This window comes from Labrus mixtus, chromosome 20 (genome assembly GCF_963584025.1).
Source record: "Labrus mixtus chromosome 20, fLabMix1.1, whole genome shotgun sequence".
Lineage (NCBI taxonomy): Eukaryota > Metazoa > Chordata > Actinopteri > Labriformes > Labridae > Labrus > Labrus mixtus.
In genome coordinates, this window is record NC_083631.1 from 18,150,899 (window position 1) to 18,176,238 (window position 25,340).

The 25,340-nt window shown below is 42.3% G+C and overlaps 3 protein-coding genes across 6 annotated transcripts in view; 2 read left to right on the forward strand and 1 right to left on the reverse strand.

Annotated features, from left to right (window-relative positions):
* Window positions 1-25,340, reverse strand: part of b9d1 (B9 protein domain 1) — a 310,365-nt gene that overhangs the window by 71,137 nt on the left and 213,888 nt on the right. The gene's annotated exons all lie outside the window — the stretch shown is intronic.
* actb2 (actin, beta 2) lies at window positions 11,119-15,417 on the forward strand. Its single transcript, XM_061027194.1, has 6 exons — window positions 11,119-11,267; window positions 12,733-12,862; window positions 13,143-13,382; window positions 13,775-14,213; window positions 14,318-14,499; window positions 14,606-15,417. Exons 2-6 carry the CDS (start codon window positions 12,740-12,742, stop codon window positions 14,747-14,749), a joined length of 1,128 nt encoding a protein of 375 aa, XP_060883177.1. The 5' UTR covers window positions 11,119-11,267; window positions 12,733-12,739; the 3' UTR covers window positions 14,750-15,417.
* tnrc18 (trinucleotide repeat containing 18) overlaps window positions 24,972-25,340 on the forward strand; it is a 49,437-nt gene continuing 49,068 nt past the window's right edge. For all 4 annotated transcript variants that reach the window (XM_061026922.1, XM_061026925.1, XM_061026924.1 and 1 more), the window contains exon 1: window positions 24,972-25,123. The gene's annotated coding sequence lies outside the window, so the exon portion shown is untranslated. The remainder of the gene's footprint in view (window positions 25,124-25,340) is intronic.

Genomic DNA, 25,340 nt, shown 5'->3' on the forward strand with positions numbered 1-25,340 from the left:
AAAGAGGGGTTGTCTGTCTATACCTGCCAATTGTTAACCTTATATGGTGCCGCAGTGTAAATAAAGAGGAAGTCCCTTTCTGTGTATAAAAAAAAAAAAAGTGACTGCCTTGTGGTTTCAGGAGACTAGTAGTCTGTAGGAGGCAGCAGAGAGCATCAGCTGCAGCCCACATAGTGGCTTTAGGAAGTGGTTTAAGGGCTGATTCCTCATTTCTTCTTCTTTCATAAACACATGTGCAAGAAATTAAAGTTTTGTTAATTTCATCCTACACGCGGCTTAGATATGGTTAAACAAGAAGCAGGGGCTTTTTGTTGTTGTTGTTGATTCTTTTACTTTAAAGACAAGTCTGATTTTATGCTAAATAATGACTTTGAACCTGCTCCCCTTTGTACCTAAATGACTCACAGTCACTGGCCACACATAGGGTACACAAACCATCACACATATAAACACACACACACACACACACACGTGCACACACACACACACACACACACACTCTTGTTCTTCTTCTGTCTGTAAAGGAAATTGGAACGTCCTCCTCTGCAGTTTCCAGTAACTGAAACATAAGAGAAGTGAAATCTCTTGAGCTGCGAATTCCCCTGTAATCACACACACGCACACGCGCACACGCACACACACACACACACACACACACACACACACACACACACACACACACACACACACAAAGGCTTCAAAAAGGGCGTAATGATACTCTGTTAACTGCTAATAAATTGAGACATGCATATAAGTATAGGTAGGGGCTTTCAAATATGAGCACACGCCTTATCAGACACACTCCCCCCCCCCCCCCCCCCCACACACACACACACACACACACACAACAATTCACAGGCCTTAGGGGGGTGAAGCTGATTTCCTCAAGACAGCATCCCATGTGACCGCTTTCGCATTCCTCAGATTGTTGTCATGTGACAAACTTAAAGATCTCCTTTTATGGATGTCAGCGTTTACAGGAGGGCGTGGCCTGACTAATACACACTCTTGTCAACAAATACACAAACACACACACAACATGACTGCACCAAACTGCACACAATAACACCTCACACACTCCTGACAAATTAAACGCAAATAAAGCCTCAGAGAAAAGGGGGGCGGGGGGAGGAATTGCGAAATCAAACCGGAGGCACTTTCATCGCCCTCTAAGTCACTCCACAGGTATGACCTGAATCTGGTTACCTGCAAGTTTCAGGCCAACTGCCTGGAACACAATACTGAATGGGCTCGACTGACACAATAAAGAGGTTAGAATTTATGTTACACAACGGTCATTACATTTGATGGAGATACAACCAGTTATCTCCTTATATGGTGTAGTTATTAGTTGACCGTATTCAAAGTAGTGACCATTCGTTGTTCATTTTCTTTTACTAAAAGAGTGAATTTTTAAGAGAAATTAGGCCAGACTTAAAGTTAAAACTAAATATGTTTTGACCAATAAGCTGAACAGTCAAACAACAGGTATCTAAAGCATTCAGCCATTTACTATATGCAATATTTGTTCGCGGGGTGGGGCGGGACAATCCCCCTCCCCCCCCCAAAAAAAATTAAAAAATATATAATAAAGATAAATATCGTGTTATATGTTGCAATAAAAAAAATAAGTACATTTTAAGCTAACATACAACATTTGAATTCACATCCTGCCTAACATGAAGTGATATGAATGCTAATGTATGCTGCTACACTTTTAGCTACAAAGAGGCTCACTGTTTGGTATGTGGCTAACATATTGTTTGAATTAGGCTACATCTAGCAGGATGTTAGTGCCTAGCCAATGTGGTGTAAGCTAGGAAGATGTGAATGCTAACATTAGCTGTTTAAAAAACACTGTAGCTAGGAAGTGTCTACATGCTAATATAAACATTCGCTGGTGTCCACAGCTCCAATAGGATGGGGGTTTATATTTCTAGGAAACATTAGCCTACATTATAAATTTGGGAATCTATTCACAGCTTGGCTATAAAGTGGTTAAAAGCTGACATTAGCTTTGGTCTAACAGTAGCTAAAGGGTTATCAAATATGTTGTTTGAACTGCATATAAGGCTATGGATGTTTAGCCGACTGCCTCTTCTGGTGCTTGTTAAAATGTTTATTGTGAGATTGGTTGCAGCCATTAGGTATTTTCTTGAGTTAGCGTCCGTGTTGTTTCCACATTCCGTCTTAAATTTTGCGAACATTTCCTAAAGTTGAAAGAATCTCTCCATTTCTCCATTCCCACCCTCCAGCTCTTCACGAAGGATCCATTCGCCTGATGGGACACTTAAATCTCCCAATGTTTCCCTGGGTGGTGCCCCAGGATGTCCTCACAGCTGGGTGTGCCTGAAACACATTCACAGCGAGACGTCCAGGAGGTGTCCCTATCAACTGATTAGGACGCCTCCATGAACCGACTCAGCTCGTCAGCTTTGAAAGGGAATGTGAAGTAATTCCCATAGAATAGGATTTCCATGTTGGGGAATCTAAAACCTGTTTTCATTTGCCCAAAGGTTATTACGTTTACACATATTTAGCATTAAATAATATAATCAACTCAAAGTAATCCCAGCACGTGTTTATTTGGAATGTTTTAGCTCTCCATGTCCCACCCTGACACATTACATCATACTGAACTCTTATAACAATCTGCACAATGGCAACATGTGCCGTAGCTGCTGCTGAAAGCTCAAAGTGGACTTTGCCCGACCCACTGGCTGTAAAGGAAGGCCAGTCTGCTGCTCTAAGCTGAAAGATCGCTGCCACGGGTGATTAAGAGGCTTCCAGGCACACCGTCTGAGCGCATTTCTAAGTACAGCAGGTACTACACGGGCGACTGGATCACACACACATTTTTGAAAGTGCTAATCAGTGGAGGATGCTAAATCAAGAGGGAGAGGAGTGGAAGAAAACAGACGAGAAGAATAAAAGAGGATGATGAATGAGAAATGTGAAGACATAAAGGAGAGGATCAAATAAATAATAACATGGTTTTAATTGTTGAGGTGACATGATGTAAACTGAAAAAAATGAGGAAAGGAAGGTGTGGCAATTTCTTATGAATTCTCGATGGTTGCATATTCTGCTGCCGGTCTGCAAGAACCGGCTCTCCACTTCCTCTTTACCCCACTTCCTGCCGCTGCTGCTGTCCTATGCCCTTATATGGCAGCCGTCGGCAGCCAATCAGAGCTGAGCAGGCTGCTCATTCAAACAGCGAGTGTGAGAAGGGTGGGAACTGCAAACAGAAATGAACTGCCTCTCTCCATACAAAACAATATAGCATACACACACAAACAAACACACACACACACACACACACACACACACAGACTAACACAAACACAAACCTGCTGCTGGCTTTAAAACAAAAAAGAGATGTTACAATACAACAAAGCAAAGCAACGCATGCAATCTTTACTCAGCAAATGAGGGCCACTGGGTGCATGAAGTTATTTTTTTGTGTGTCCGAAAAAAAGAGGGTGGGCTCGGTTACTATGCAGAGGAGGGGAGAGGAGGGGAGGGGAGAGGAGAGGAGAGGAGAGGAGAGGAGAGGACAGGAGAGGAGAGGAGAGGAGAGGAGAGGAGGGGAGAGGAGAGGAGAGGAGAGGACAGGACAGGAGAGGACAGGACAGGACAGGACAGGAGAGGACAGGACAGGAGAGGAGACATCTGAAATGAATCTTGTTTTTTGTCAGAAAATAAAAAAGAAAGAAACATGAAGAGACTGACAGAAAACAAAGATATGAGGAGATATGCAAAAAAAAAAAAAACAGGGAGGCACGACAGGCTGTAATGTTATGTAAGGAACATTGAACAGAGCTGACTGCGGGAGGACTGCAGACCAAAGTGCATGGGCGTGTGGAGGTGGCTGACCTCTCACGGGCTGCAGCTGAGGGGGAAGCAATGGAATAAGGAAGATCAGGAAGCAAAAGGAGGCCCGGAGCCGGTCTATAGGCTCAAAAATTCACTAAAACAAGCCAATCAGAAGGATGGCAACTGGTGAAAGAGCCAATCTGAGACAGGGAGCCCTCCCACCAGACGGAGACAGATGGCAGAGGATTGATAAGCCTCCTTGGGTTAAACAACCATGCAGGGGATAAATAAGAAGTGTGTGCATGAGTGTGCGTCATAGATTTAGACACAAAGATAGAAAAGTCATTCCTCTCTAAGTTCAAGTTTTATAGATTCAAATTTCTAAAGCATGCCACTCCCATTTTGCACACATTCTTTGCATTCTTTTTTTCATTTCCTGGTGTGCTTCTCCTATTAAATCTCACAGTATCATACATGTATTTGTGTCTTCCTTCAAAGCAAACACATACAGTGCGAAAAATGTTTTCCTTGAATGGGTAAGGCCACAGAAGCCGTCACCAGCACCTATAGTCTGCACGAAACTTGTATAAAAATGCACAGCCTTAAAAGGCACCTCATGCTTTGATTTGAGCCAATCAGAGGACAGCAGCAAGAGGAAGTGAGGTGTGTGCACATTCAGGAACAGGAAGAGAAGAGGAAGAAAGGACAGAGGGCCTGTGTTCATGAAGAACAGAAGAAAAAAAAAAAACACACCCATGAAGTTATTACATTTGCTCGGCCATTATAGAGAAGCTCTCTTTGTCTGACCGACATCAGAAAACTGGGTTACACAGTTCAAGCTTGATCAGATTAACTTGTAATATTCACACAATTTCAAAGAGCCTGGAGATTCACCCTTGCAGCACCTGACTTTAATGGATTATCCATGATACAAGTTTGGCAGTCATGTGCAGGCAATGCTAAAAATGTACATTTGTTTTAGTAAAGCTGGAGGGAGACCAACACAAGCTGTGACACAGCTTTAAAAAAAAGGAAGCTCCTGTGAGTCAACTACAATGTGTCAGGCTCCTTATAATAATTCAATTCAATCTTTATCATAGACTTATGGTCCAAATAAAAGTCAAGACAATACATAAGATATAATGTCTTCAAAGCGCAATAAGAGTAAAAAAAATGTGTGCAATACTTGATGCTCCTGTGGGTAAGACACATCCCGTGGTTAGATTAGATAATTTCATAGTTTCATTACAAGTTTAAAGATGGGCATCAGATACTTCTCAGGATGCCATAACGAGGCGAGGCCAATAGTGTGTGTGTGTGTGTGTGTGTGTGTGTGTGTGTGTGTGTGTGTGTGTGTGTGTGTGTGTGTGTGTGTGTGTGTGTAAGAAGTGGGGGTTGGAGTTAAGGATCCATTTGGGCTTTAAATGGGAAGCTAATCCAATCGGAGCACGAATAGGCCAGCTGGCAGACACAACACACACACACACACACACACACACAGCTGGTAACTGGCCCGTGCCTCGGAGTCAGACCGTCACCACGGTGACCCACAGATCAATGACACTGCAGACGACCAACCTATTGGCTGTATCACCGGAGGGGAGGGGGGGGGGGGGGGGGGGGGGGGGGGGGGGAGGAGGAGGAGGAGGAGGAGGAGGTCAGGCAGGAAGGGGGTGAGCCAGTCTTGGTGAATGGGGCTTCCCTCTCTGAAACTGTGACCGATCACAGATGGCAAACAATTGGCCGGCCAGAAACTTTTCAACAGGCTGCAAAGACGAGAGAGAAAGAGAGGTCGTGAGGAAGAGGAGAGGTGGCATAGTCTGCTCAGCAAGCAAGCAAAAAAGAAAGAATGAAAAAACGAGGCAATTTCAATATATCCTATCAATAAGGAGTCAAAGTTGCTTCTTTTCAACATTGGCTTTTGTACAGAGTAATAGAAAAATAAAGAAGATGTATCAATTATCATTTTAGTTCTTTCAAAGCAAATTACTTTGTAAATTCCCAAAACTATTCCTTTAAAAACTTGCTTATGACACAACAAACTCCCTGTGGAAATGGCCCACACATGACCCCGACTTCTCCAACTTTATGCAGTGAAGCAAGAACTCCTGAGTGTGACAAAAGTCATGCATTTCCAACATGATGTCATACATTTCCCATCATCTTCCTCTTCCCCTTGTCTTCACATATCCAATTTGATGGTTTGATCTCACTCTGATAGTTTCCCATCACTCGTCTGAGAGTCCATGTTGCGATGCTTTTGCTTCTAACCTCACTCGAGACTAATTGCAACTAATGTTTTTTGTATTGAGCTGCAGCCTTTCAGTGAAGAAGCAGTTCGACTCAAGATGACAGATGTTTAAGTCAGTCTGTGTGTCTCTCTGTGTGTGTCTGTGTGTGTGTGTGTGTGTGTGTGTGTGTGTGTGTGTGTGTGGATAATAGATATTGTAGCCATGTCCACCCCCTATGGCCAGCTTTACCCATTAGCAAAAGGCCTTTCATGGTTACTCTCCCCTCCCCCACAACTCAAGCCCACATACACAACAAAATGCCCTTGTTCATTGCCAGGACTAGCCGCTGCCACAGTCACAAAATATCAAATTCTCCATTTAAAGGGAGCGACAGAAAGAGGAAGAAGAGGGGTCGCTATAAAGCAGATAGGCAGGAGAGATAAGGAGGTGGAGGAGGGAATAAGTCAACGATTGGATTCCCCCCACAATTTGAGTCAAAATAGAAACTTGGGGCATCTTAACTCATTGCAGGAACAGGAAGTCATGGTGGGATGGGTTGCAGTAATGCTGGGCGTGGCAATGCTGCAGAACAGGCTGTTTGTTCTGCTGCCCTCTGGTTACCATATTTGAAGAGAAACTACTGAGCTAATGATGTCACGTGAAGGTGTAACAACAGCCTCAATTCACTGGTAAACTCTGAGACTACACAGACACACATCTGAACACTTAGAAAGAGTGATTGTACACAATTCACTATTAGACCCCCCCCCCATTCTCCTCTTATGTTGTGCTGAAGGTGGGGAGCTAAAATGTGTTAAAATTATGTTGTACAGCTGAATTCCAAGGCACATATATTTGAAAAACTGATTTTATATACCAATTGTTCAAGCTAGGAATTTACACCTTCCCTTTTCTGTGTTGTTACAAAATACACAGTCATGTTAGCTGGGATGTGGTTAAATGCTAATGTTAGCTGTTGTTTTACAGTAGCTAATAAGCTGTAAAATACTTTGCTTTTTTCTATGTCTTGGGCGCTGTGAGTAGGCTAAAACATCACTTTCAATGGATTGCCCTTGAACGTCATCATGAGCATCTGTTTGAACCATACAGGTTTGACTTTTTAACTGAATGCGTGGAATAGCAAATCATAGCAAAGTAAGTGCACTGTGGAGCAGCCAATCACAACGATTTTGTGGTCGACCACCAAGGAAAAGACTGCAGTTTCAATAGAAGAAGGAGAAGAAATACGTACTGCTACTCCTTTACCTCCTACCCCGAAAAAAATCTCACTGATTTCAAAAGTTGGCAGCCCTGTGAATAAGTTGTTCTAGCTTGAAACATGGCTAACATGACTTTCCATTGTCTTTTCAGTTGTTGGTCATGGTCAAACAGAATTCTGTGAAATGATCATAACATATCAGATTCACTCAGCTTTTTGGGGTTTGCAAATTTAGTACACAGCAGTCAATATAACAAAGTTAAAGCTTGAGCAGGAAGTCAGAGTAAAATAGCCTCTGTGGTGACGTACATGATTGAAGTGGTATTATTTTTTCGTTTAGTTAAGGGGTCAGGTCAGTAAAGCCATGTAACCAGCACTGAATTACTCATACAGAAACTTGCAAGGTCAACAAAGATAGCATTTGGTTATGCTTTTTGTTGTCATTTTAAGTTGTTCAACCTTTGAATCACACACACACACACACACACTCATATAAACACATGTGCTGCAGTGGTCACTGGGTAACTGATTAACTTGTCACATGGCAATGGTGATGTCAAGGCAAGGAATCAATGGGTTCCTGTCATTAACAATATGATATAATAAGGCTGATGCAGCTGCTAATTGTTTGTATCTAGCATAGCATAACTGAATGGTTAGTCAGACACTGAATTTCTTTTCCTATAATGTTTGCACTGAAAACATTTTGCGACGCTTTTTTGGAGATATTGCCTATTGTTATATGAGAAGGCGTCTGTGTGTCTGTATGGTACCAAATTAGCCAGTAGCGAGCTAGTGTAGCCTTGTTTAAAGGCTATAAATGGGGGGAAACAGCTAGCCAGGCTTTATCGAATTGTAGGCTAATAAAAACTGCACACCAGCACACCTCAGAAACGCCCTTATCACAAACTGCATTTATTTGTCTCCACCTGTTGCCAGACTCTTAATTTAGACAATAATGTAATTGTAATCATTGAGGTAATGTTGTAGGAAAGATGGCCGGCAAACAGTGCAGCCTTAAAAAGGACCAATTGTGTGAAGGCTAAAACCAAAGTCAAGGTATGTTCCCTACAAGGGCAGGCTGGAGTTTAAATATGTCCACCTGATGTCGGCTCTATTAACCAATTTCTAATGCTGCAAGTTTAAGCCCTCAGCCATACAGAAATAATGTGAGGTAAATACAACAATAGCAGCTAAACAATTCACCTGACTGAAAACCTTTGAACCCACTGGCTGTGGCCCCATATTGGCTTCCACTAGTCAGACTTCTGCTAAAAAAAAAAAAAAAAACACAGACAAGGTGTTTTTGCCAAAGGGCATAGGGCTAAATCATAGTCATTTTCAGGAGTTCACTAACTCTTCCCACCTTTAAATGACAGGTCTAAACATTGAACTTCCACTTGTTGCTCTCATTAAAGTGTCACTTTGTTTGAAAGTGGTCTATTTAGACAGCCACTACTCACAGTAATATTTATTATACACACACCTCAAGTAGCTGTACATAAACTAGTGCCTGGGTTAAAAAGAACTTCTTTAGGTGGCTCTTTTGCACGGACCATTTTGGCAGCAAAGTCCAGGTTTTACTGCCACCAAGTGTGTCAACACACACACACACACACACACACACACACACACACACACACACACACTCTGTTATGACACATGAGAGGAGACTTCCCGGGTCAGTATTCAAAGCACTTGGCTTGTAGAAATTCCAAATGAAAAGTGTTGACAACCACTTAACCAGAGACCTCTCACTCAGTCACAACCAGTATGCATAAACACACATATGTGTGTCCAAAGTCCTGCTTACCTAAGCTGACTGATTTGAAATACAAAAATAAGACCTCCAACTCTAATTTCACTCCTAATTTAGCAGTAAATGAAGAAAAATGTGCCATGTGCTATTAAATGTTTCTCACATGAATAAGTTGGGTTGGCCTGGCACTATGACTCACGAGCTCATGGTACATGAAACGTACATGAACACACTCACGCACACGCGCACACACACACTAAAACACACACAGAGTGAACTTGAGAGGCGGCACTCCCTTCAGGCTGGATTAAATATTGTCCAGCCAATCCCTCTTTACACCATTGCAACGTCATCGGGGTGAAAAAATCCTCTCAGCTGTCCAAATCTCTGTTAACAGGGCTCACCTGAACCTTTTTTTTTATCCTCTAACCAAAAATATGCAACTTGAACAGACAAATTGGACAATCAGGCTTACATCAGACAAGGTTTGACACTTAACCAAGAGGTTTAAGGCCTGTAAAGTGTAAAGCAAAGTGCAGCCCAGCTGACCTTTGATCAACTTAAACACTCTTCCTTCCTTTCTTTAGCAGTGACTCAACACTGACACTCACTAACAGTGATTCAAAACTGAATCATTTTTGAGCAAGGCAAGACTTAAACTGTGTGTTAAACCAATTTGAGCTAAAATGTGCTGAATTCAGAATCAGCAGGCTTCAACTACCATAGTCATCTTTCCACACAACAAAACAAGTGAAGCACCGTCACTGTGTTGCATCAATAGCGTGATAAACCATATATGTCCATTTAAAGCCAACTTGCATGAATGAAGACAAGGAAGAGAAGAAAAAACCCTTAGAAGTAGGTGCTACTGAGAACGAGAGAGAGAGAAAGGAAGAGGAAGCGTTAAAGGAGGAAGAGAGGCTTCTGCATGTCACTGCAGCCAAAGTTTAAAATGCCATTTAAATCTCTCAGCCACTCTTCTAACATGTAAGGTTTAGAAGCACATAGTATGAAATAAAGTGTGGGGCCAGATGTTAGACATTACGCAGGACATGGAGGACAGAAGATAAAGAGTGGAGGAAGACAATAGGGAGTTATTTCACATGTGTATCTTCACATTTGTCAATAAGTCAGTCAAATTCAACCTTAGGGGGTAAATGAGTGGATATTAAACTAGCCTGCAAGCCAGTGGATATGGCCTTAAAAATGGAAGTGTATGACACCCATAGGCTAATATTTTGCCTTGTTTTATCTTCTTTTGGCTTAAAATCAAATATGCTGTCCTTGTGAAACTATTTAATTGTCTTTTACTATCTAGAGCTGTTACAATCGCAAATAGCATCAAAAATCTGATTATGCTAACAAATCCTGTCCTCTCCTGAAATGACACACCTTCAGGCTCTTGCATCTCAGGCAGCGACAGCGAGAGCACATCCAGGAGTCACAAAGCACGAGTCCTTGTTCAATAAATGAACATAGTCAGCAAACAGTATATGGAAGATACGGCCTTTAGTGGTCATTCCCAAAGCTTATGACAGGGCAGCTCAGCCACCCTTGTGTGTATTATGTGTGTTGTCAGTCTGTCCGGGTGATGCAGTGGCTGTAGTCCCCACTGAGCCTACAAACTGGTTTTCCAACAGCAACAGCAACATCACCTCCACCCTCTGTTGTAATGAAATATCAAATAGCGTTAGATTCATCTCTAGAGAAGTAAGGAGGAATACCTTTAAGTCTTGGGCCTTTGCAGCCTTCACAAGGAGGAGTCCTGTATTTTTTTTAGCTGTTAATTATCATGTGTTTAACTACATGGAGCAGGTGTAGGGAAGACATTTTCACACGTATGGCGGTTTTAAACATCACCCAGCCTGAATATAACATAGAATATCAAGAGATTGGGTTTATTAGGCCTCACAACATCAATCCCGTCCCTTTTCTTTTCTCCAATCCTTTGCTATTATCGCCTCCCTCTCTCTCCCTCTCTCTCTCTCTCTCGCTCAAATCGCGAGAGCCCAGTGCAGCACAGTGTGCACGCGACGTGCCCCAGTGCATGACGCTGGACCAATCAGAGCGCACAATTCCGAAAGTTTACCTTTTATGGCTAGAGCCGGGCAACTGACGCAGTATAAAAGACATGCGCCCACAGCTAACGGATTCACTCTGAGCGCCGTCATAACGCAGCTCCTGCGGGATATCATTTGCCTGAAACCGGTTCCCTTAAAGCGAAAAGCCCCCCCACCCAAAGGTAAGACAAGACATTCGAACTTCTTATTTTGATTTTCCTGTTTATTAAGTAAACAATCATTTGATTTGTGTGTGTGTGTGATTGCAATCATCGGGGGAAATGTCATTTTTGAATGTGAAATATGTCGCGGACCACGAGGGTCTTTGTCCTGCCAATTGTCTTAATGAATAACAAGAGAAGCTGTGATTATAAAACCAGCATTTGTTGTTTTGCGAAGTGTAATGTTACAGCAAGACATGGCCGCTAAACTTCCGTCTGACAGGTGCTTTTTTTTTTTTTTTTTTTTTTTGCTTCAGCCGTTGTCGGCTTATGATTAATATCACATCCTTACTCAAACCTGCTTTTCACGTTTTGCAGTAAAAAAAAAATATTGCAATTGTGTGTTATGTTGCCGTCACACGCCTTCGTTAACAGGGTAGATGGAAGGCAGGTTTTTTTTTTTAAGTTGAGGTCGTCTGGATACCGGCTGCTCCCTTTGTGCGCCCGATGCGGCGGGGTGTGACCTACTTTTTCATAGTAGCTTAGCCACACTGAAGCTAACACCGCCTTTAAGACTTGCAACAGTTGCAATTTTTTTAATTTTTCTCATTTGATTCTGTGGTTTTAACTTTAACATGCGCAAATTACCTTCTTTATAATTAGCTTTAGTGGGGAGCTGTAACGATAAACCAGGCCTACATTTTTCTTGCATAAGGGTTTAATTTTAATTTAATACACCTGTCCAGTGATTACTTCCGTGTCTTTTTCCATTTTTGCACATGAGGCAATGAGAGAGGGGGGGGGGAGGGGGGGGAATTACGAGTGACTAATCATCTCCTCTTAGAAAAGGCGTGGCCTTCAGGAAATTGAGCAAGCAGTAAAAGGACGTCTGGCCCATTCATGAGTCAACAGAAAAATTATTATGCAACTTAATTTTTTTTTTCTGCAGCTAATGTCTTAACATGTTAATGTTCTCAAAAATGTTGCACAATGAATGTAGTCTTCATGTGCAAAGCGACAATGAATGAAACTTGTCCATGGCTGATAATGACGCAGTGATATTGAAGGGAGTATTTCTGATGGGATGCATTAAAAAACCCCAGTATGATTGTGAAATAATGGGGAGGGAGGGGGGGGGAGGCAGTAGAGGAAGTGAATTGTAGTGAGCAGAAAGGGAGTGGTCACATAATGCCGAATGTTCCTTTTTTTTCTTGTGCTGTGTCGCTCTGGCCGCCCGCCATGGCGCCGGTAGACTCAAAGCTGCTCCAATCCGAACCATGTCCTTATATGGTAATAACAGAATGCAGCGCCACTTCCTTTTGTCTGGCTTGGTCGGAATTTAGGGGGCACGGGCTCCACCCAGCGGCGAGCTTGTGAACTGCTGCTTAAATTGGTTGACAGGAAGTGAGAGCTAAAAGTATTACGCGGATGTAGAGCTCGGCAGTAACAGTTTTTTTTTCTTCTTCCATCTTTTCCTCTTTAACAGTTCAGCCATGGAAGATGAAATCGCCGCACTGGTTGTTGACAACGGATCCGGTATGTGCAAAGCCGGATTCGCCGGAGATGACGCCCCACGTGCTGTCTTCCCCTCCATCGTCGGTCGCCCCAGACATCAGGTGGGTTAATGATCTACTTCAGAATTAAGTCTTACCAATAATGCTAATTTATATAATAACATTCAAGCAATTTATTTTTTTAAAGTCTTGAATTAATTAAAAATAGTCAGTTTTGGCTTATCTATCTTATCATCAGGTAAAAAAAAAAAGGAAAGCCATAAAGAAATATAGAAGTTTTTATTTACTTAATTACTTGTAGGTGACATGTGTTCCTGAAAGCAAATCTTAAAGTTTCGGCGCAGGATTCAGTTCATTAAACATGCTGTGATCTCTTGTTCAGGGAGTGATGGTCGGTATGGGCCAGAAGGACAGCTACGTTGGTGATGAAGCCCAGAGCAAGAGAGGTATCCTGACCCTGAAGTACCCCATCGAGCACGGTATTGTGACCAACTGGGATGACATGGAGAAGATCTGGCATCACACCTTCTACAATGAGCTGAGAGTTGCCCCTGAGGAGCACCCTGTCCTGCTCACAGAGGCCCCCCTGAACCCCAAAGCCAACAGGGAGAAGATGACCCAGGTATGAACTTGTACCGTTGTATAAATCACAGTACATTTAGGTATTTACTGTCATAAACTAGTTACCTCATTTCCTTCCAAGTTTCCTCCTTCATTCAATTTCACCTGCTCCTTCCTCTACCTCTCCCCCAGGGCCTCTCTCCTATAAGATGATCTATCATAAACAGGTCTCTCTACTGTGTGCCTTGATCTGCACTTGTCTGATTAGCTGAGTTATTAATAGACATCTGACATGCACAAGTGTGACGGGATGTTGACTTTCTGCACTTTTTTTTCCAACTAACTTCAATGTAATCTTCACTCTTATGCATGTTGTGAGTGCGGTGTGCACACAAGCTGCAGACATTCTATGATCAAAATAAATACTAAAGGGACTATCTTGTGTTTCTACAGATCATGTTCGAGACCTTCAACACCCCCGCCATGTACGTTGCCATCCAGGCTGTGCTGTCCCTGTATGCCTCTGGTCGTACCACTGGTATCGTGATGGACTCTGGTGATGGTGTGACCCACACAGTGCCCATCTACGAGGGTTATGCCCTGCCCCACGCCATCCTGCGTCTGGACTTGGCCGGTCGCGACCTCACAGACTACCTCATGAAGATCCTGACAGAGCGTGGCTACTCTTTCACCACCACAGCCGAGAGGGAAATCGTGCGTGACATCAAGGAGAAGCTGTGCTATGTTGCCCTGGACTTCGAGCAGGAGATGGGCACTGCTGCCTCCTCTTCCTCCCTGGAGAAGAGCTACGAGCTGCCTGACGGACAGGTCATCACCATCGGCAATGAGAGGTTCCGTTGCCCAGAGGCCCTCTTCCAGCCTTCCTTCCTCGGTAGGTTTCCATGCTGAATCCACAGTATATGCTGAACCATACTTTACTTTCTAAGGGTATCCCAGTCTTCAAATTTCTGACCAGTGTCTTAATTTTGCTCACAGGTATGGAGTCCTGTGGAATCCACGAGACCACCTACAACAGCATCATGAAGTGCGACGTCGACATCCGTAAGGATCTGTACGCCAACACCGTGCTGTCTGGAGGTACCACCATGTACCCCGGCATCGCTGACCGCATGCAGAAGGAGATCACAGCCCTGGCCCCATCCACCATGAAGATCAAGGTGAGTGGAGTTGCTACAAACCCAGAACAGTGTTTGGTTGCTGCATAAAAGTGTATATGATCGTATTGCTTCTGTGTCCTCATGCATTTCTCTTGTCTTCCCACAGATCATTGCCCCACCAGAGCGTAAATACTCTGTCTGGATCGGAGGCTCCATCCTGGCCTCTCTGTCCACCTTCCAGCAGATGTGGATCAGCAAGCAGGAGTACGATGAGTCCGGCCCCTCCATCGTCCACCGTAAATGCTTCTAAACAGACTGTTCCTTCTCCCCCTCCCCGACCAAACGCCCAACAACTTCAGCTCTGTGCAAAACAACCACACACCACACATTTCTCATACACACTCAGGCGCAGAGCCTAGATGACCAACTCATTGGCATGGCTTCAGTTATTTTTGGCGCTTGACTCAGGATTTTAAAAAACTGGAACAATGAAGGAAACAGTAATGTTTTGGCTAGGTTAAAAAAAAAAAGCACCCCAGGGTTCTGCAGTTGCATCTGGGGACTTACAAAATGTACATTTTGTTTTTCTTTGAGTCATTCCAAATGTTTGTTAACTGCATTGTTCAGACACATGATTCCAAATGTTAACTGCATTGTTCAGACACGTATTCGCCTCTGTGAAGGCTGCCCAGTGGTTGGCGCATACTTAAACATGGTTGTAGTATCGCTTGTATGTAAATTATGTCTGGGTTTTTTGTACTTTCAGCCTTAAAAATATCTTGGTCCTGTTAATTTTTTTTGTTTTTGTTATGCAAAACCCAATCGTGACCTCTTCTTCCCCCTGTTGGAGGTTTCATCCCCGGGGTGGTGGGGCAAGGGGTCTCGAAGTGATAGGGTAACATGGGGTGCCAGACCGGTGGGGCCAACCTGTACACTGACTAAACAATCCCAATAAAGTGCACATGTGTTCCGACATGATGTTTGACTCTTGTCCTTTCTACAGTATCTATGAATGTGAATACAAGTGTTGAGAGTGAGAATATTTATTATAACCTAAAAATGAAAAGATCAGGTTAATTTAAAATTTTCAGATTCCATTACTTCTGCTTTAAATGGGTACAAATTACTTGAGCTGCTAGCACTACTCTCGAATAGATGATGATCTTATTTTGTCTTAAAGTCATGTACAAAAGATGATTTAACACTCAGCACATGGGGCATCACATGAGAACCAGTTTTTCAGTCTTGACATTTAAGCCTCTAACCTAAATATTAGAGACTAACAATCAACTTCACTTTGAATATTAATATCTAACCTTACATTTTTATGCTAAGGAGAACTAAATGAGATTTACTATTTTATATTCAAACACCATTATGAATCTGGAGTTTAACTTCCTATCCTCACCATGAAAAACATGCAGTCCACTTAAAGATAAATATCAATTAGTGCCAAGTGGTCTGTGATAATCATCTCAGATGTGTCATCATAGGATTATGTAAGGGATAGTTAATCAAATCTTTGTTACATTACATGCATAGAAAGTGTTCCAGACAGAACAAGTATATCATGTTTATCTCATATTTCAGACTGCAGACTGCTGCATCCGCTGCTCTTACTGCCTCACCTTCTCATTCAGGTCTTAATGCAGTGAAGCAATTCTGGATTCATCCTGTTGGAAAAGGAAATAATATAAATGAGATGTAGCTTAAATTTAACCCAGTTAGTGACCTGTGTGAGGTCAACTTGGAAAAAAGCCCCAAACATCAACTGTTTAACACTAATTTATAAGTATTTACTTTGAAATATGGAAGTAAAACTTGTTTGTTCCCCTACAAGCAGCTTTTTAAAACCTGAATGAAATTAGGGAGAAAATGCTTTCAGCTTGACAGAAATGAATTCCTAATATAAAACCTGTGTTCTGTTTAAATCATAAATCTGATCACACATACTGACCGCAACATGTTCTATTCTCTCAGCAACGTATTCTTTAGCATTTGATGCAACATCACTGAGTATTAAAAAACACATTATTTGTTAGTAAAACGCTTTGCCAGACAATATGAAGAACTGTAATTCTATCAGCAGTTTTTAAAAACCAACTGAAAAAAATCTGCTGACAGACATTCAGTTCTGTAACCACTGATCTTATATCACTGCGTTTCACTTGAATAATATATTCTGGATGATTGAGTGCGGGCGTGTGTGTGTGTATTTTGTGTCTATGATGTAATGCTCTGGGATACTGTGTTATGTTTGTTATAGTTTTTTGTGATGTTTTAATTGTGACCTGCAGATGTTAATGAGCTCAAAGTTAACTCTGGTACAATGCATTTAGTGTAATCTGACAATGACATTCCCGTCAGTCAGGTGTAAATCATGTATAGTCAGGTGTGAGTGCAGTCAGCATTAGCCCTGTTGTCAGGACCCGTGATGATATTTGCCTTTTGGACCTTGTTACCATTTCAGAATTCCTTTCATTCCTGAATACTCTTAATACAGCTAATTAGTAATAAAGTCAATGGGTGTTGTCCAGGTTGATCAAACTGGTACTTCTGAATTACTCTTACCAGGAAAGCAACAGTCAACCAACTCTTATTTCACCGATAACACAATAAATGATAACTTACAGAAAAAAGGACCGTGTACAATCCAAAGTAGCTGATCTGCTCAACATACGACACACAGTAGCAAGGGGAGAGGATTTTGTTTTTGCCTATTGATTCACAGCTGTTCTGATACTCAGTATAACCGCACTCCCTCTCCTTTTTTAATCATCTATGTGTTAAAAAGATAACCGGTGAAGTTCATGACTGGTCTTTCCTCTGAGAATGGTAATTAATTTTTACCAGATTGATGGTAAAAGATTGCAGAAGTAAACGTTTTGACAGCAGCAAAGCAGAGTCTTCACACTCGTCTGTGTTCTGCCTCAGGTTTCATTTAGACCTGTTTGCTGTTGTATTTCTCTTGCACAGCTGAGCAGATGTAAAATTATGATCTCATGTCAAAGGTCAGCGGGGACTCAGGGGACTGACCCCAATGAGGTCATTCAGTCACGCATGATGTAGATCAGAGCTTAGATCAGCCTCTTATTGTCCCAAAAAGCCTCTCCAGCCGCTCATTATGATGTCATTTCAGATCACGCTCTCCTCTGGGGTTATGAGGTCACAGTGCTGTTTATCAGCGAGAAATGAACAGAAGTATGTATAATGTATACATACATATATATAATATGTAACATGCTTAAGAGGTAAATATCTTTACGTTGCAAATAAGAAATTATTTCTGCTGAGGTGGCAAGATACCCCATTGTCAGAGACTTCACAACAATGTTTTTCAAGTTTTGATTTTTTTTCCAGCACACGAAAATGACCAAATGGCATTATTTTTCATTTCTTACTTTTTGTCAAATCTCTGCTGAAATACTGAAATCAACAGCTGCTAGTGCGTTTACAGCAGTTACACAGTTCAGACAGAAGGTGGCAGTAAAGGTCAATTTAAATTTGGACTCAATAAGGTTACAGCGACAAAACAACATAACGCAAGTATATTAGTAAGTAGTACTTTCTCAGAGAAATGTGGAATGCAAAAAGAAAACAGAGGAAGGGGAACAAAGTGAGGCGGGGGTTCACTGAAGAACAAAAAAAAACCATGATGAGTGAGGGGTTTCAGGGGGAATGGTTCTGTAATGTTCTAGCAGAGTCTTCCTATTGTTTAACAATATGACATATTAGCAAAGATCACACAGAGACTTTATTTATATTAGAAAATATAAGAAATAAGGTATTGAGAAAGAGATTCCAGTGTGAATTAAATACTTTTCTCATTGAGTTAGTAGATCAAACATGTATGTTCACTGAGTCAAAACCTTTAAAACAAAGTGAAACCCTGTATTTATCTATATGTTTTGGGGATATGTCACATTTAAAAAAAAAAACAAGACAGACATTGTATCTGCATTCAGTTCACACGAGGGACAAGAGGTGACAATGTCTGCAAACTTAGCAAGAGGTTCATGAGTTATTTTCTGGATAAATGTTATTCCCTCCACCCTGACAGCTGTTTGAGATGCTTACAGTGTAAAAGACAATTCCTCTCCAAATGGGATATGTAACTGTGTGCCATAAAACCATCTGGAACTGCTGCTGAATATGATGCAAAGAGCTAAATCTGGAACAACGCCTTTAATCTTACTCAGTGTAATGTAGGGGGATTTTCATCTTTGGTTAATGACGTACAATTTGAATCTATTTAATGGAGGAGAGTGACTATGTGAGTGTGTGTCCATTACAGCAGTAACAATGAGGTGGATGACGATGAAGGCTGCCATTAAAGGGACTGAGCCGCTCTGTGTTTTCCCATCAGCTTTCCTAGAATGTGATCCCCTGCTGACACAGGCACTTTTTTTTTTTTTTTTTACATCCTGTCCACATCTAAAAACGGATTGAAACATTTGCATATAACACTGATGAAAGAGGATAAGATTGATTGTGGACGGAGCTGCCACACCCTCATGTTCTATGCACCATATCCTGTTTCTGTGTGTGTGTGTGTCACGAGTATCCAGCTGCAGCCAAAGTCCTGCTGTGTCCTTTCATTAGACTGTCCCAGTTCCTGCAGGATCCTGAGCTGCATCTGGTGATATATGAGGAAGAGACTGGAAGGCTGATTTAAGGGGCATACGGGCCTGTGTGCACGCATATGGTAGTGTGCGTTTGCACTGATATTAATTCATATATGCATGCATGCAATGCATTAAGCCCACGTCTGCCCTATGCACACACACATTGAAGATCAAGTGTGTCTAGAAATGTATTCCATCTCAGGCCCCCCACCGCCTATGATTCTGCTGAGACTGCTTTGCTCTGATATCCTTTTATTGCCACGCCAGCAAAACACTCACTGGCAGGAAGACTTGGCGTGTGTGTGTGAGAGTGAGTGCAGCCATTTTTCAGTGCTTGGCGAGGTTGCTGGTGTGCACGTTCCAGCACAGGTGTAAGCACTGCAGGTGTTTGTGAAGGAATCCGACAGAGGAGGAACAATTTGTCAGAAAATGAGACTTCCCGTGTTCCTCCATTTGCAGCAGCTGTGCAGCTTTCATTGGCTCCATCAGCCAGGTCACTGCCTCAACCTGCCTGCAGCTTTCATCTCCCTCCAACAGGTGGGGCCGCTGGGCTACTTGTATCTGTCTAGCACAAAAACTGGGTGAAAGGCAAGTGAGGCTAGCAGTGATGACAGAAAGAGGCCAGCAGAGAATAATTGATCATATTTATACAGTAGCTCTTTTTCTGTGTGCCTCAGAGTGATCTGCATTCTCCTTAGGGTGACATGTTCACTGGAGGTGATGCACCCCCCCCCCCCCCCCTACACTCCTCTCTTTCTGTGAATATAATCTTCTTTGACTGATTGACAGCAGATGTGAAGTGTTTTTCCCCCCTGATTGACAGATTGCTGCAAAAACGGCCAGTGGAATTGGTCAGAATTAACCATTGTATCATAAAATATGATCCCTGCCAGGGATTTTTCTGGCAGCCTGAGCTCAGGAGGCAAGGCATGGCCTAAAAGAACGATGCAGTAGAGGCAGACAAAACAACACAGAGCAACGTTAAAACAACGATCGTTTTTATGCTTTTATAAAAATGCGATTGTAGCTCTTAAACAAGCAGTTCCATTACGTGCAGGGAGAAACGCCACCATCACAGGTCATACAGTCTATATTTGAGCGCCGAATTCAGAATGTGAACTTCCTCATGCCCTCGCAATCTCGTGGGGTGAATTTCCTGAATAGCCCCTGCTGTGTTTTCACGTTGGCTCAACTGGATTTCAAGCAGAAAAATTCCCTATGGGTGCTGGCGGGGAAAATTCTTGACAAAACCGGAGTGAAAAAGTTGGCTGTTTGTGTTCTCACATGCATGCAGAAACATTCTGGACATTTCTAGGAGTATTGTGCATGTGTGGAAGCAGATTATAGGCTATGAAACAGGTTAGATTAGCTGGAAATTTGGGTTGAATCATATATTTATGTATTCTACTTGTTGTGTTATTCATGTGGGGTGTATAAGTCCCGCTATACTGATGAAATATTATACATGTAATGAATGGGAATATACGACCATGTTCAATCATTTGGAACAAAATGAATCATTGCGCAACCAAATTTTCTTAAATTACCAGAAATACAAAACCAACACTACCCATTGCCATATTGACATGGGAACCATTTTTCTCTGGTGTCATGCTCAAACTAGAATACAAAACTACTTTTACGTTCTTCTGCTGGTTAGAATCACGTCTAGCTTGATCAGCAATTGAAAAGTGAATGTATTCTCCAAATCAGATGGGACATCAGCCGAACTCCAGTCACACAAACATATTTGATAAACTGAAGCTACTTGACAACTGCTTGACAACCACGTCCTAGCCAATTTGATAATATTACACAATAGGAAAGGTGCCACATCTACGCAACTGTGCTAGCTAATTAAAGTAAAGTTTAACGTAACGTTAGGACTTTGCAGAACGCTTGGTTGGCTTTTGTTACTTAGCTGCCGGTAGCTTACTGTCACACAATACAACAGAAGTCGTGCCACACCCATAGCCTACGTCAAACGTTGACTAAAACAGGAACATTAGCTAGGAATTGATTGATTGCACGAGGTTGCTGTCCCAACTTATCTTTTGTTCGCCGGTGAGCGAGCATTATTTATGATCTCATTCCAACGTGTCAACGAGTCACAAAAGCCGACTTGGTATTCAACACATCTGTAGTCAAAATGACTGTTTGAAAGTGATACACAACATGATCGGAGGTTCGCCACATCTAGCTAATATTCACGTTTGCTAGTTAACAGTAATGACATTATTGGTTGAATGTAGTCTTTAGCTGATGTAACTTACCTGTCTGTAGCCAATCAGGTATCAAAACAACATCATTGTTTACTCATTAGCTTAATGAGCTATAGTGATGTGAGCTAGGAGTTATCCAATATGTTGTCTTAACTTGAAATATTGCACAATGTCTCTATAAACTTCCACCCACCGTTGTCTTTCAGTTGCTAATTTAGTGAGACATTTATTCAACTCACAACGTGGAGCTGCAGGAGGGCATTACTGCTGCACTTAATGCGGGGGAAAGTGGCCACCTTGTGAATAGAATGAACTGACTGTATAGGTCATGAAAAGTGTGGATATCAGGGCTGATCATGATCAACAACAATCTGTGCATTCATGCTGTAGGATTCTGTCGTTTAAGTGCCAGGATTGGCGTTCACGCTTGTGCTTTTTCCTCCCCCCACCTCAAGCTGTGTTCTGCGTATAAACCCTGCAAGGCACTGTGTGATGATTGACAGCTACCCCATGAGGGCTCTGTGTATGAATATGTGTGTCTATGTGTGTGTGTGTGTTCAAGGGGGTTGATGTTTGTGGTGATGTCAGACTTGTTTATTGCATTTTTCTTTTTTTTTTACACTGTATGTATGTTTGTTTCCCTCTGTCAGGAAACATGACATTGCAATTAGCATACTTACACAATCATGTTGTGGGTGTGTGTAACTGAAGCAGGCATTATAAAAACAATACAGTAGTTATGTTGAGCATGAGACAATGTATGATAAATGATTTAACCCTGTGGGCATGCGGGCGCTGTGTGTGTGTGTGTGTGTGTGTGAGGAGAGATAGGGAGGGGTCACACATAACTGGACTGTTAACACATTAAGGAATATTGTAGGGGATGTGTTTGACTGTGAAGATGGACATACATTCAGGCTTTATTGGTACCATCCCATATGTCAATGTGCAAACTGTGGTATTGTTGAAGAGTCGGATTGGGTGCTTGTGCTGCAAACATCTCTCTGTATTTATTTATTTATGGGTTTCTTCTGCAGAGAGGACTGAACTCCCCCAGCTGGACTAATCAATTCTGTCCCTGTGCTCTATCCCCCCGTGGGCAAACATTTCACAGTCTGGCCGCCAAATCAAATCATTTACCTGATCCTTGAAAAGATAAGGACAGAAATAAACCAACAAACCCGACAAGGATATTCGGGAACACTGAGCGGATTTAAGGGTAAAGCAGAGATGACATGTTGTTCTGGCAAGGATAAGAGCCAAAACCCAGTCTGAGATAACAAGTAATAAAAAAAACAATGTTCCTGTAATGAAACATTGGCTGTGGTTTCATATTGACTCAGCAGCCTTTAGGCTATAAATCTCTGTACTTTTCCACTGCAGTCCCAGAGAGAGGACGAGCTTGGAGCTTCAAGTTGGACCATCCTCAAACAGCCCAGTTGGTGTATGGGCTATAAAAAAAAACACACACTATCTACCAAATGGTCCCATCTGCTCCTGCTGTAAGGCATGACATGGATAACCTAGAAATAAACACACAGTATCTGTTATATTATCAGATGTGAGTCTAAATATGTGGTTATGTGGGGGGGGAAGGCTTATTTAGTTAATTTAGCAAAAAATCAAAATGTAATAAAGTTCAAATTTAGTCTATACAGTTTTAACTAACAGTGTAATTAAAAAGGCTACTATTTCCTTTTCATATAAAGTATCCATGTCTTATCTATTCAATAAAATGCCTACTAAGACAACCACTAGGTACAGCAGCAAAACCTCAAAGTGGATTTAACCCCCACGACCACGGCGGCATTTGACAAGAAAAACAACAAGGAGAAGAAGAAACCTGCCTCCAGCCTGCGGGGTGAAAAGAAAGCAACAATAGAGCTCTAATCTAAAGGCATTGTCTGAATTCCCAGTCGGAGCGATTTGGAGAACAAAGGGCCGCTTGGTCCCCTCGGACGGGACCTCGCCGTGATCTCCGCCTGGTAATTCCCTCCCCGGGTCTAGTCAGACAGGTCAGCCGGGTGAGGGCGGCCGCTGAGAGGCCTCTTCACTCTGCTCGGCTCGGTGGCACGGTTGAGGTTCGAAAACGACATAAAAAAAAAAAAAAAAAAAACAACCCACCGACTTTAATGGAGGGCTTCGCGGAACATCTGAAAACCACACAGCGAGTCAGTTTTTCCGCCAAATGTGTGCGCTTTTGTCCGCAGCTTCGACGGAACTACACCGTCCTCCCTTCGTCTCCTTCCGCGGTTTATTCTCCGCTTTGAAGGCTTTCTGTCCCCTACTGGAGGGCGTCCTTGAAACCGACTCGCTGGAAGAAGGAGGGGCTGGAGACATCGAAGGAGGAGGGGGGGTGACATGGGGGAGCTTGAAACCGCCTCAGATTTTTTTTTTTTTTTTAATCAACATTTTTTTTTTCTAACTATGAGCGGTTTAACTCAAAGGGAAATGTAAATCGTAAAAAAATCCGGGAGAGTAAAACAGTAGGCCTATACTGTTCACGAGGGGGGTCATGTGAGAGGGCCTATCAGGGGTCCTAGTTCACATAGGCTACTATCTGGTGGTTCACACACCTAAGGTCGTCCCCCTCCTCTCTGAAATTCAGCTAAAAAAGCACTAAATGAGTGCGCCACTTTTCCCTTCTCTTCTTATGCAAATCTGTGTCCGTCCCTGTTAAGACTCCCGACAGACTGAACACTGGGAGACATCCAGCGTATAGCTTCATCGTCCTTGGGGTCATTTACATCGGCCTACAGAAAGAAGGGCTATATTCCTCTGAGGAAAAAAATCAAAACTGTAGCAGTCATGAAGACCCACGACAAATATAAATAGTTTTTCTGGCAGATATAATAGCTTCAGTGATGAAGCCAGTTAAAACATATTAAGGCTAATCCATTTTATTTAATGGAAGTTCACTATGCTTAAACAATATTCTCCATTCTGCACACTTACTTACTCAAACTCTTCAGGGCTGAACTTATTTGTTCCTTCCTATGTTCAGTATGTTAATTGCTTTATGTCCTTTAACATAATAGTAGGCTATCTGTTAAGATTGGCTTACATCAGTTTTTCTGTGGCTTGCCAATGGGGAAACTGATAAAAATTGAATTATTACATTAACTGATCGTTCTTAAGAAACTGACTTTTTTTTATGTTTAAATCTGCAATAAAGTTAATTTCTGTTTAAATAAAAATAAAAGAGTGAAACAAAAAAAAATTCTGACTGTTTTAACTAATGCTTCCCGTGAGAAATTGTAAACGTAAGCTCACAGTATTTCCAAACAAATGTCCCCATCATATAGCGTCTATTATAACAAGCATGAAAATGGTAATGGAGGGGGGGGGGTCGCCTTGAAACTCGCCCCCACCACGACCAACATCGTCCCTCCTAAAAAAAAAACAGAAACCCACTGTTGTTTTGATCACTCAAGTCTTGAAGGGAGAGGGGACCTTGAAACGGCTCAACCTCCTTGCTCCATAATTGGTTTTGTAGTGCTGGCGCGGGGCCAGTATTTTTTTTTTTTTTTTTCAATACTGAGGGACTTTGATTGACAGCTGGTCCAGCCAATCAGAGAGCAGCTGTGCAAACCATCCTGGGTTGGGCTCGGGTTTGGTGGTAGCGAGGGAGATGGGCGGGGCCTGCAAAACAATGCTGCGTTTCATTGCTGAAGAGTTTACGGACGCGTCAGGGTCTGATTCTCCCCCCCCCCCCAGTTATCCCTCAGTTTACCTTCGGACTAGCCTGCTATGGACTACCCAAGTCCTCCGAACAGCCAGGACGGATTTTGAGAAACATATTTTTCGCTTGCTCCTTCAGGATTTTTCCACTTTGAAGTAAGCGATCGGCATGCTTTTTTTTTTTTTTTTTGGTCTACTTTTATTAGCTCAAGATTCGCGAAGTTGTTGGCGTTTTCAACAAAAATATGGATAAAAAATAATCGCGAAAAGGGCGCGGAGATTATTTCGCTCATTATTTTGGATTTTTAAGGGGCTCTTGTCGCTGTGAAAAGTCCATTTTCTGCAGACGTTTCCGCTGAGAAAGTTTTCGCGT

What these genes read in the sequence shown, in the direction of transcription:
- actb2 (XM_061027194.1), top strand. Translation starts at nt 12,740, where the DNA reads ATGGAAGATGAAATCGCCGCACTGGTTGTTGACAACGGATCCGGTATG. An exon ending in TCGGTCGCCCCAGACATCAG is followed by an intron (nt 12,863 to 13,142) that starts GTGGGTTAATGA and finishes TCTCTTGTTCAG; the next exon opens with GGAGTGATGGTCGGTATGGG. An exon ending in ACAGGGAGAAGATGACCCAG is followed by an intron (nt 13,383 to 13,774) that starts GTATGAACTTGT and finishes GTGTTTCTACAG; the next exon opens with ATCATGTTCGAGACCTTCAA.